At 38.0% G+C, this 13,269-nt stretch overlaps 1 protein-coding gene across 3 annotated transcripts in view; it reads right to left on the bottom strand.

Moving 5' to 3' along the window:
- Nucleotides 1–4,345: 4,345 nt before the first annotated feature.
- NSRP1 (nuclear speckle splicing regulatory protein 1) overlaps nucleotides 4,346–13,269 on the bottom strand; it is a 46,733-nt gene continuing 37,809 nt past the window's right edge. For all 3 annotated transcript variants that reach the window (XM_055402736.2, XM_055402749.2, XM_055402740.2), the window contains 4 exons: nucleotides 10,037–10,165; nucleotides 8,951–9,158; nucleotides 8,010–8,118; nucleotides 4,346–5,947 (listed from right to left, as the gene is read on the bottom strand). In XM_055402736.2, coding sequence (XP_055258711.2) covers nucleotides 4,885–5,947; nucleotides 8,010–8,118; nucleotides 8,951–9,158; nucleotides 10,037–10,165 — 1,509 coding nt within the window. In that variant the 3' untranslated portion in view covers nucleotides 4,346–4,884. The remainder of the gene's footprint in view (nucleotides 5,948–8,009; nucleotides 8,119–8,950; nucleotides 9,159–10,036; nucleotides 10,166–13,269) is intronic.

The raw sequence follows: 13,269 nt of genomic DNA, 5'->3' as shown, positions 1-13,269 counted from the left end.
AACACCTCATAATATCCACACCAAACTGCTCTACCACCAATCAAGTTTTTATTTCCTTATCAAAAAGAGATTATCTTCACTGGCCAAATCTACTTTGGAACCAGTGTGCACTGGAGGAGCATGTCATCAGAAAAAAGTTTTATGTCTGCTAAATTAAGAACCTTATCATTTAGGAGACAGAATAGGTGATTTCAGTCCTTCAGTTCTACAACTGAAGACTCCAATTACAGTAGATAATCTATTTCTAACAAATTGTAAACACTGACAGTTCAAACAACAAATATTTAGGAAAGAGGAGCTAGCCCATCTCTAGGCTTAAAATGCCTGAAGTGAAAGTGACATACATCAAAAAAATCTCTCAGAGAAATGTTGAAAATAAAGGAATGAATGTGAAAGTCAGTTGTGTCCAACTCTTTGCACTCCAATGGACTGAAGCCTGCCAGGCTCCTCTGCCCATGGATTCTCCAGGCCAGAATACTGGAGTGGGTAGCTGTTCCCCTCTCCAGGGGATCTTCCCAACCCAGGGATCGAACCCAGGTTTCCTTGCAGGCGGATTCTTTACCATCTGAGCCACCAGGGAAGCCCCAATACCTACATTTCCATAAACAAATAAGAGTATTTGCTAATTTTTTGAAAAAGCTACTTGATTCTTACTCAAACTCTAATACTATAAGTATGCCTTAAAACTTGATACATGAAAAATGCAAAGTTTAAAGGATAAAACTAGGGACTTATGTAACATAAGAATTTGCAGTTATTTCTCCAGTAGCATTTAAATATGATCTGATTTACACACAAAAAAAAAACATTTTCAGGATACTTTGTGTTGAATGTATCAATGGTAGTGATTTAGCTGCTAAGTTGTGTCTGACTCCGGTGATGCCATGAACCATAGCCTGCCAGGCTCCTCTGTCCTTGGGAATTCTCCAGGAAAGAATACTGAGTGGGTTGCCATGCCTTCCTCCAAGGGATCTTCCCAACCCAGGGATTAAACCCGTATCTCCTGCATTGCAGGCAGATTCTTTACCAACTGAACTACAAGGGAAGCCCCGAACGTATCAACGGGGTGCTTCAAATTCTGGACTATATAGTTAACTGAATTATATAAATGGTACTTCATTTTCCTCATCTTTAGTTTCTTCTTCCACATTACTTATAGTTAAGAATAAATAAATATTTTCTACTATTCACCTGTCAACTGTGGTTATGTGAAATTGTCCAATATTATTTTTTACATGAAACAATTATTTTTCAATTTCAGTGACAGAATTAAACCTGTTTTATTTATACAAAATAAAGAGTCTCCTCTTTAAGATGCATAAAATGCCCATGTACTCATTTATGCAATTTAGTCACAGATGTTCCAAATTATATTTTAAGACATCAGTAAATGCCTTTTGTTGTTAACTACTACTGCAGTTACTCTTAACATCATGATGATTAGACTGTCTCATTAAAAAGAAGAAAAAACAGAATGAAACAAAAATCCCTTCCAAACTCTTAAGGTTAAAAGAAAAATCTTAACTGTGTATTGTCAAAACATCCCCCCCAAATTATCACTGCATGTGATCTGCAAATACTTAGCATCAAAAGTACCTAGAATTAGAGATATTAAATTTCAGTAAAGCAAAATGAATTATTATAATCTGTGTAGAGCTGCAGTTTATAATGTACTTTCACAGATAGGTTTCCCTGGTGGCTCAGATGGTAAAGAATCTACCCACAATGCAGGAGACCCGGGTTCAATTCCTGGGTTGGGAAGATTCCCTGGAAAAGGAAATGGCAACCCTCTATAGTATTTTTCCCTGGAGGATCCTGTGGACAGAGGAATCTGGTGTGCTAAAGTCAGGGGGTCACAAAGAATCAGACACGACTGAGGCGACTAGTACTTTCACAAATATCATCTCACTCGATCATCAGATCTATGTGATAGATGTCATTTCCCCAGTTTTGTAGATAGGGAGTGTGAGGCACACAGTGATTAACTGATTTGCCCAGGTTCGCACAGCTGGAAAGTTCCAGAACAGACCTTATACCTAGGTTTTCTGATTGCAGGCCAAAGATTATTTGCATGAAAGTGAAAGCCGCTCAGTCGAATCTGACTCTGCGGCCCTGTGGACTATACATACAGTCCATGGAATTCTCCAGGCCAGAATACTGGAGTGGGTAGCCATTCCTTTCTCCAGGCAATCTCCCAACCCAGGGATCAAATCCAGGTCTCCCGCATTGCAGCTGGATTCTTTACCAGCTGAACCACAAGGGAAGTCCATTATTTGCATGTCTATCTTTAAAAACATCATCCATATAAAACTCCTAGAAGAGCATAGGCTAAACATTCTCTGCATAAATCATACCAAAGTTTTCTTAGGTCAGTCTCCCAAGGCAATGGAAAGAAAAACAAATGGGAATTAATCAGACTTAGAAACTTTTGCATAGCAAAGAAAACCATAAAATGAAAAGACAACCTATGGCATGGGAGAAAATATTTGAAAACAATGCAACTGTTAAGGGCTTAATGTCCAAAATACATAAACAGCTCAAACAACCCATTGAAAAAATGGGCAGAAAACCTAAATAGACATTTTTCCAAAGAAGACAAACAGATGGTCACAGGCACATGAAAAGGTTCTCAACATCACTAATTAGGAGAGAAATGCAAATCAAAGCTACAATGAGGTACCATTTCATATCAATCAGAATGGTGACCATTAAAAAGTCTACAAATAACAAATGCTGTAGAGTGTGTGGAAAAAAACGGAATCCTCCTACACTGCTGGTGGGAATATAAGTAGCTGCAACCACTATGAAAAACAGCATGGAGGTTCCTCAGAAAACTAAAAATAGAATTACCATATGATCCAGCAATCTCACTCCTGAGCATATATCTGGACAAAAGTGAAGTCGCTCAGTGGTGTCCGACTCTTTGCGACCACATAGACAGTAGCCCACCAGGCTCCTCCCTCCATGGGATTCTCCAGGCAAGAGTACTGGAGTGGGTTGCCATTGCCTTCTCCAGGGTATTTTCCTGACCCAGGGATTGAACCCAGGTCTCCCGCATTCCAGGCAGACACTTTAACCTCTGAGCCACCAGGGAAGCCCTATCTGGACAAAACTATAATCCAAAAAGATACGTGCACTCCTATGTTCATAGCAACACTATTCACAATAGCCAAAGACAGAGACAATATCCAAGACATGGATGCAACCTAAATGTCCACTGACAGATGAATGGATAAAGAAGATGTGGTACATACACACAACGGAATACTACTCAGCCATGAAAAAGAACCATGCTATTTGCGACAACATGACAACAACAAATACCGTATGACACACTTACATGTGGAATCTAAAATACAGCACAAACGAACCCATCCACAGAACAGGAACAGGCTCACAGACACAGAGAAGAGATTCTGGATTCCAAGGGGTGGGGGGGAGGGAAAGGAACAGACTGGGAGTTTGGGTTAGTAGATGCAAATTTTTACATTTAGAATGGATAAACAGCAAGGTCCTACTGTACAGCACAGGGAACTATATCCAATCCTCTGGGATAAATCATAATGGAAAAGAATACAAAAAAGAATGCATATATGTATATAACTGAGTCACTTTGCTGTATAGCAAAAATTAAAATTAATTAATTAAAAATCAATTAAATATTTAACTTAAAAAAAAAAAACCATCATCCACAGAAGCCAAAATAAACAGTACTGGAGCAAGAGTAAACAAGTGGAGGGAGAAGGAAATGAGGACAGTGAATCACAGAACAGTTGTTTACCAATTCATGATATTTAAGTCCATTATTTTAGACCTCAACTATTTACAAGAACACATATCCAGCAACACATATAATGAATCCCTTATTTATATTGATCCAAATAGCTCATTATCATTATCCAAGAACTGCTACCCTGTGCTCTAGTATGACAACTCTAACAAAGGAATTCAATTTTTCACCAAAGCTGAAGACTTTTAGCTTGTCATTCATGGTCTTCCATGATCTCACCCGAAATTTTCCAGTTACACTGTACTACACCCCTCTGTGTTCACTCAGTCTATGCTTCTGCAGTATTTGTCACTGTCACTGATAAGACTCAGTACAGAACCTCTATATATGGAACTTGTAATAAACTGTACTATATTTTTAAGAGTATATTAAACAAGACATGTTCATAAATAGGCTACCCAGTTCTTTAGCTAATTATTTTATTTAGTGTATTTTTCACCCTTAGCTAAAACTCATTTATACACATAACTAATACCTTGCTAAGGTTTCAGAAAAGAGGAATGGCGGCATGACACAAGTGACATTTTAAATGTGACACTTTTAAATAAGCATAAATTAAATGGTACAAATGTATCACCATTTTTATTTTCATTTAAGAGAGGTATGTTGTGAGCTAAAAAGCTTAGACAAGATCTGTGATCTATATTTTACACTTTAATACAAACTTTAGGACATAAAGTAAAACGATATTCTCCATTCAAATCCACATTATTTTTATCTGAAACACAGTATTTATAAAATAAACAGCTCTTGCAACAAAATCAACAATAGAAGAGTTGTTTAAATTATCTTTTAATGGTCATAGTAGAGCCAATTTTCCTCATATTACCTATGAGGATTTAGCATTCTCTTTAGGTTACTTGAATATAACCAGGAATGTTGTACTGATAAGTAAATATTACATATTAACTTAGTTAAACATTCAAGATAAAAGGACTGACTTCTGACTTAACCGAAACCCAAAATGAATTTTGAAAATACATTTTAAAATACCCTCCCACCCACTCTTAACACACTCCTTTATGTGTTCACACAGCATGTTTCAGGAGTTGTAATTTTCTGTGCTTCCATAGGTCTTTCTACAGGGGCAGCCATCAATCATCTTCTTTCTCAATATATGTCTTTGCATTAATCCTCGCCATTTGCCGGGCCAAGTATCTGTCTCTTGCCGACATTACAGTTTCTTCATTGCTCCGCTTTGCAAACTTGTTCACTGTCTCATGTGGCCTCTCCTGTTCTTTGCCCGTCTCGTGGCATTCCTCTGTGATTCTGTGTTTTGCTCCCAATGACACTTCAGAACTAGAGGGTTTCTCTGGGTTTCTTTCTTTGTCCTTTTCCATGTCTCTCATTTTACTGGCTCTTTCCTGGTTAAGAAACCTATCCTTTGCCCTAGAATTTGGGCTGCTTTCCTTTCTGTCTCGATTTCTTTCTGAAGATTCAACAATGACTTCTCGTTTTTCTCTATCTCTGTATTTATCACTGTTTTCATATCTTTCTTTTCTTTCTTTCAAATGTTCTTCCTTTTCTTTGCTTTTCTCTTCCTTCTCGCATCCTTTCTCATTGTGTCGGTCATAATTATTTTGTTGTCTGCGTCTTTCCTGTTCTCTGGAGGGATATTTATCCCTGTCTTTCTCCCTTTTCCATTCTCTGTCATTTCTTTCTCTCTCGTCTCTTCCCCTCAGTCTCTCTTCTTGTTCATGCCTCTTCCAGTGTGAATCTCTGTGACTGGACTCTCTGTGCCTATGGGAATCCTTTTTTTCTTTTTGAGAATCACGGTCAGCATAATAGTTGTCCTGCTCCCTGGACGGTCTCTCTTGGTGTTGATCTTCCCTTTTCTCATGTCCTCCTGACTTGGAACTTTTTGTGCGGCATTTGGTACCATGTTCTCTTTCCTCACTAGATGATGGTGAGTGGGTAGGATTCCTGTGATGCTTGGAGTCATTTTTTAGGGTCTCTGTGCCCTTTTCCCTTCTGCAGTTCACTTTACTTTCCTCCGTTTCATCATTCTCACTGCTCTTATCATCAAAGTCACTGTCTGCATCTGGGTTTTCCTCTACTTTCACACCCGTTCGGCGAATGCAGTTCTCATGAGGTATTCTGCTCTCTGAACTTACTTCATCAGAATATCCTTTTGATTTCTCTTCTTTTATCCCAGACCTTAAGAAAAATAATGTAACACAAAATGCCACATTATTAATTATAGTAAATAAATTCTATAAATAAATTCATAGAATTTTTATCAGTACTTAAGTCAATACACTTACAACTGTATATACTTTCTGATAATCCCAAATTCAAAAAGGTGATGATGTCTATTTACCTGGTAAACATCTATCATTAGTATATTCTAATCATTCAGATTATTTTCAATATTGGTAGAAATGAAAAAGTAAAAATCAGCCCTTCTGTATAGACCACTAGAACCTTCAGGTAGGGGTCTGTGGAAGGTTTTCTAGAACCTTCAGGTAGGGGTCTGTGGAAGGTCTTCCTTTTTGCCAAACACAGACAACAAATAATTAGGAAAAGGCATATTCTAGAATAAGTACTAGTTTTCAACAAGAAGTTCAAGTTGTGGCTCTTTGTTGGATTTTTATTTTTCTTTCTTTCTAAAAAATACTTAAAATAGTCCTGAAAAAAGATGAAGATAAATATTTTTCACCACAAATGGTGACAAAATCTAATTCTAAATATCACTAAATAATCCTTCTCACGATTGAAAAGGCATCAGCCTCCTGCTATATACCTCAGCATCTATTACAACAAAATGGAAATATGTGAATCCATCCAGCTATTATGATCAGTTACACTAACACTGTTTACACCACCTACATTTTCCTAGCTGATCAGCATGGTTAATTTATTTACATTACTCACACATTCATTCTCAGTAATCACTTACTCATCACACAAACAAAGCAACAACTATGGTTCTCAAGGAACTGCTTTCCTTAGATACAAATTTAGGACAAGTTTTACCTTCAAATATATATATGTATATATATATTTATAGCATGATAATTTCACTATTCCTATATCTTATGGGCTTCCAAGGTGGCACTAGTGGTAAAGAACCCACCTGCCAATGCAGGAGAGATAAGAGATACAGGTTCAATCCCTGGGTCAGGAAGATCTCCTGGAGAAGGGAATGGCAACCCACTCCAGTATTCTTGCCTGCAGAATCCCACTGCCAGGCTCCCAGGACAGAGGAGCCTAATGGGCTACAGTCCAAAGGTTCGCAAACAGTCAGACATGAAGGATGCGACTTAGTATGCATAATATCTTACAATTTTATTCAAAATTCCTCCAACCCTTACTTTCTAGACCAGTACTAATAAAAATCCCAACAGAAATGAGGAATTCCCTGATAGTCCAGTGGTTATGACTCAGTGCTTTCACTGCCGAGACCCAGGTTCCAACCCTGGTGGGGAATTAAGATTCCACCAGCCGCGTAGCATAGCCCAAAAAAAAAAGTCTACAGAAATGGTAATGTCCATATCTATGCTGTTTAATATTGTAGCCACTAGCCAAATGTGCGGAGAAGGCAATGGCAAGCCACTCCAGTACTCTTGCCTAGAAAATCCCATGGATGGAGGAGCCTGGTAGGCTGCAGTCCGTGGGGTTGCTAAGGGTCGGACACGACTGAGCGACTTCACTTTCACTTTCACACACTGGAGAAGGAAATGGCAACCGACTCCAGTGTTCTTGCCTGGAGAATCCCAGGGATGGGGGAGCCTGGTGGGCTTCATCTATGGGGTCACACAGAGTGGGACATGACTGAAGTGACTTAGCAGCAGCAGCAGCCAAATGTGAAAATGGAGTACTTGCAATGTGACTGATGTGACCAAAATTTTAGATTTATTTTAAACAGCCACGTGAAATTGTGGCTACATACTGGATAATCCTTTTCTAAGCCCCTGATTATGTGAATCTTTATGTTTTACAGAGGCTAGGTTCTATTTATGGAAAGATATGCTTCTCTTTTTATATACTATCTGAACATGCATGCAGAATTATTACAATAAAAATATCTTAAACTAAAGGTTTTTTAATTAAAAAGCTGTAAATCTCTAGTTATTCATTCAATTAGGTCAGGTTTGGCTAACAACAAAATATGCAATACTACAGTCCTCTACTTCCAGGGAGTTTAAATGATCGTGAGATCATATCAGAACTCAAGGGCGGTATCCTTCTTCTAAATATTCCATATGCCACATCTTACCTGGCTTCACGAAAGCTGCATGTAGGTACTTCCTCTTCACCAACTGCTTGATTTAATAGGTGCCTATAAAATCCACTGAGATCTCTCTGCTTGGTTACATCCAAACGTGCTAAGAGAATGAAAGCAAAAGTGAGAATAATATATTCAACAAGGCAAAACGTAGTTCAGTTTTACAGGCACAGAGTATATAACACAGTGTATAAACTGGTCTCTAGGTCTATATAGTCTGCAGGCCAAATTTGGCCTGCTGCCTTTTTTGTCAATAGATTTTTACTGGAATGTAGCCCTGTTTACTATCCTGAGTGGTGCTCTAGATGAACACATAGTACATGCTGAGACCAAGTCTTACACATGTGGTTTTCTTCCTTTTAAAGTTGGTAAGCACTTGACAAATAAGCTGTTTTCACTTTGATCATGAAAAACGACTATGAGTAGAAAGTACTGCAGTAAAGCATTAAGATATTTTTTGGCCTCTGCACATCTTTGTTCTTTCTTGAATTAATGTTATTCTTTTTGTAAATACCTAGTTAATGCTCCTTGGGTGATGTTAGTTTTCTCATCCCAGGAAAATATAACTAGGATTTAAATCTCAGTTTATATTCCCTTTGACAAATGCTGTGCTGTTATGCCTTGTAATCGATGTTTTTACATTTGAAATCATTTTCTAAGGCAATGACTTGTGATGATTACAGTTTTAAGCAACAAAATGAGATATAATTAGAAAGTTGAATAGAAATAAGTTACTAAAGAGTGCAACTGTGTTTTTACCTAAAATCTTCTATTTTATAATACTGTGTAACATCATATACTTTGTACCCTATATTCACATACATAAATTATGACAACATTATAATCTAAAAGTTCAGTGACAGAGCAAATGGCTACCACAGGGCAGAATTCTATTTCTATTTCCTTCTACCCTTCTCCCTCTTTCACCTCACCTTCAAGTGCAGCAGCTCTTCTTTCCCTTTCTTCCTCTTCAGCTCTCTCTTGCAGTTTTTTCTTATAAGCAGATGTTACAAATGCCTCTTTATCATCAAATTCTCCCTTTTCCATTTCTCGTTCTCGCTGTATTTTCTTTTCCATTCTTTTTTCTTGTTCTTTTTTTCTAATTTCAACTGCTTTCAGTAAGCTGTGAATGTACTTGGGCTAGGGGAAAAAATAAGATTATTTAGAAGAGAATCAAAGACAATGAATTGTTAATATTCTATTGTTATCACGAATTAAGACAGAAAGTCAAATAAATAGGATCAACTTCTCAAAATTCAATATAAACTTACTAGCAAGATTGAAAATAAAATTCGTTTCAAAAGAAATTTAAGTATAGACAGAACTTTTCAAAACACCATTTTGTAAAAACTCTCAAACTAAATAGGTAATTTTCCCATTGTTTTTCTCACCCTTTTTACAAAATGCTATTTTTTTTACTTCTTCAGATATGTGAGCAGGAAAGCTTTCCAACTAGTTTTTCCCATTAGTTGAAATACAATTATTTAAAATAGTATCTTTAATATAATTTTATACCACTACTTTATTTTAGATACTGTAAGATGTAAAGATCCTTAAAAACCAGTCTGTGCTTTGTGAAAGAGTAAGAGCGACAGAAAATTTGAACTTATTTCATTCAATCTCCACACCTTTACATTTTTGTCAAACTAAAAATCTGATCGTGATACACATGGGTGATTCAGTTACCAGCTAGGAAGCAATAAAAAATTATAAAACACAAACATGAACAGGAGGAGCAATACAAAGACTTTCCTAAGAAAAACTTTCCAAAAATAATTTGAAAAAGTTTTAAAGCAAAAAACAAAATTTATAAAATTGTTAGATAATTCTCTTGCTCCTGGTTAGGATACTTTACATACAGCTTCCTAGATTCTAACAAATCCACACTATCTGGAACTAGGGGCTCTTTACATTTTATATACCTAAAATTTTTTGTCAGATCATTCTCATGGTGAAATAAGAGTAAGATACAAAATGCAGGTCAAAGTCAAAGAAAGTTTGTATTTTCAGCTACAAACCTTTCGGTCTTTTCCCAAAAGCAATTTGGGGTTACTTTCTTCCTTCTTTTTCTGCATTTCATCATAAATACTGTCATATTCATATACAGTAGAATCTTCTGCAAGAGCCTTCTGAATTTCAAGTTTGGTCTTTAAAAAAAAAAATCGAACGTATTTCAAAAATATGAGCCAACTAACAGATACCAGAAAAAGTTTTAAGTAGTTTTCTGGGGACAGGATCATAAATCAGAAATATATCATAAAAATTGTTATCAATCACATTTTAAACTTAAAACACTTAGAACAGAGCCTTACACAGAGTAGACATTAATTAAACATTGTGCTGTGCTTAGTCACTCAGTCGTGTCTGACTCTGCAACCCTGTGGATTACAGATCCCCAGGCTCCTCTGTCCATAGGATTCTCCAGGCAAGAATACCAGAGTGGGTTGCCATGCCCTCCTCCAGGATATTAAACATTATTTATTATTATCTATTCTGCTTCATTGACTATGCCAAAGCCTTTGACTGTGTGGATCACAATAAACTATGGAACATTCTGAAAGAGATGGGAATCCCAGACCACCTGACCTGCCTCTTGAGAAACCTGTATGCAGGTCAGGAAGCAACAGTTAGAACTGGACATGGAACAACAGACTGGTTCCAAATAGGAAAAGGTGTACGTCAAGGTTGTATATTGTCACCTTGCTTATTTAACTTATATGCAGAGTACATCATGAGGAAAGCTGGGCTGGAAGAAGCACAAGCTGGAATCAAGATTGCTGGGAGAAATATCAATAACCTCAGATATGCAGATGACACTACCCTTATGGCAGAAAGTGAAGAGGAACTCAAAAGCCTCTTGATGAAAGTGAAAGAGGAGAGTGAAAAGGTTGGCTTGAAGCTCAACATTCAGAAAACAAAGATCATGGCATCTGGTCCCATCACTTCATGGGAAATAGATGGAAAAACAGTGGAAACAGTGTCAGACTTTGTTTTTTTGGGCTCCAAAATCACTGCAGATGCTGATTGCAGCCATGAAATTAAAAGACGCTTACTCCTTGGAAGGAAAGTTATGACCAACCTGGATAGTATATTAAAAAGCAGAGACATTACTTTGCCAACCAAGGTCCGTCTAGTCAAGGCAATGGTTTTTCCCGTGGTCATGTATGGATGTGAGAGTTGGACTGTGAAGAAGGCTGATCGCCGAAGAATCGATGCTTTTGAACTGTGGTGTTGGAGAAGACTCTTGAGAGTCCCTTATACTGCAAGGAGATCCAACCAGTCCATTCTAAGGGAGATCAATCCTGGATGTTCATTGGAGGGACTGATGCTAAAGCTGAAACTGCAATACTTTGGCCACCTCATGCGACGAGTTGACTCACTGGAAAAGATTCTGATGCTGGGAAAGGTTGGGGGCGGGAGGAGAAGGGGACGATGGAGAATGAGATGGCTGGATGGCATCACCGACTCTGTGGACATGAGTTTGAGTGTACTCCGGGAGTTGGTGATGGACAGGGAGGCCTGGCGTGCTGTGATTCATGCGGTCGCGGAGAGTCGGACACGACTGAGCGACTGAACTGAACTGAACTGATTCACTTACAGATAAGGAGTTATGTGTTTAGTCCCTCAGTTGTGTCCGACTCTTTGCAAGCCCGTGGACTGTAGCCAGGCTCCTCTGTCGATGAGGTTTTTCCAAGCAAGAATACTGGAGTGTATTGCCATTTCCTCCTCTAAGGGATCTTCCTGACTCAGGATTCGAACCCAAGTCTCCTGTGTCTCCTGCATTGCAGGTGGATTCTTTACCCAATGAGTCATTAGGGAAGCCCCCAAATAAACAGTTATCCGCATCAAAAAGTCAAAAGGACTACGGTATGACTTAGGAACATCAAACCTTAATTTTGAGATGCCTATATTATATTACATATTAAACTTTCATACCATTTTTAGTTATGTTACCAAATGTTCAGGTTTCAAAAGGTAGGAAATACTTTAATTGAAAAATGCTTTATTTTTAGAGATGTCACCTCTAGAATTTAAGTAGTATATTCACTAAAGCAATTACTTTGCAATACAAGTAGTTTAAAGAATTTTTTGTCTGATATATTTTTCATTAAAAATATTTTAATAATTATAAGGAACTTTTTATTTTCACTGAAGTATAACTGACATAGACTATGATTTGACATTTGTGTAATGATCACCACAGTAAGTCTAGTTACCATCCATCACCATACAAAGCTACCAGAAAAAAAAAAAACTTCCTCAAGTGACAAAAACTTTTAAGATTTACTTTCTTAATTTCCAAATTTGCATACAATGTCTATAGTCACTACAGACTACAGTCACTATGATGTATATTACATCACCATGACTTTTTTAAAAAATAACCTGAATTTTGTGTACTTATATGCAGAGTACATCATGAGGAACGCTGGGCTGGAAGAAGCACAAGCTGGAATCAAGACTGCCGGGAGAAATATCAATAACCTCAGATATGCAGATGACACCACCCTTATGGCAGAAAGTGAAGAGGAACTAAAAAGCCTCTTGAGGAAAGTGAAAGAGGAGAGTGAAAAGGTTGGCTTGAAGCTCAACATTCAGAAAACTAAGATCATGGCATCTGGTCCCATCACTTCATGGGAAATAGATGGGAAAACAGTGAAAACAGTGTCAGACTTTATTTTTTGGGGCTCCAAAATCACTGCAGATGCTGATTGCAGCCATGAAATTAAAAGACGCTTACTCCTTGGAAGGAAAGTTATGACCAACCTAGATAGCATATTAAAAAGCAGAGACATTACTTTGCCAACCAAGGTCCGTCTAGTCAAGGCTATGGTTTTTCCCGTGGTCATGTATGGATGTGAGAGTTGGACTGTGAAGGAAGCTGATCGCCGAAGAATTGATGCTTTTGAACTGTGGTGCTGGAGAAGACTCGAGAGCCCCTTGGACTGCAAGGAGATCCAACCAGTCCATTCTAAAGGAGATCAATCCTGGGTGTTCATTGGAAGGACTGATGCTAAAGCTGAAACTGCAATACTTTGGCCACCTCACGCAATGAGTTGCTTCACTGGAAAAGACTCTGATGTTGGGAAGGATTGGGGGCAGGAGGAGAAGGGGATGACAGAGAATGAGATGGCTGGATGGCATCACCGACTCGATGGACATGAGTCTGAGTTGGTGATGGACAGGGAGGCCTGGCGTGCTGTGATTCATGGGGTCGCAAAGAGTCAGACACGACTGAGCAACTGAACTG

Source organism: Moschus berezovskii, chromosome 20, assembly GCF_049115385.1.
Source record: "Moschus berezovskii isolate FMDL1 chromosome 20, NW_MosBer_1.0, whole genome shotgun sequence".
NCBI lineage: Eukaryota > Metazoa > Chordata > Mammalia > Artiodactyla > Moschidae > Moschus > Moschus berezovskii.
Note: the sequence above shows the minus strand (reverse complement) of the source record. Positions and strands in the feature narration are given on the sequence as shown.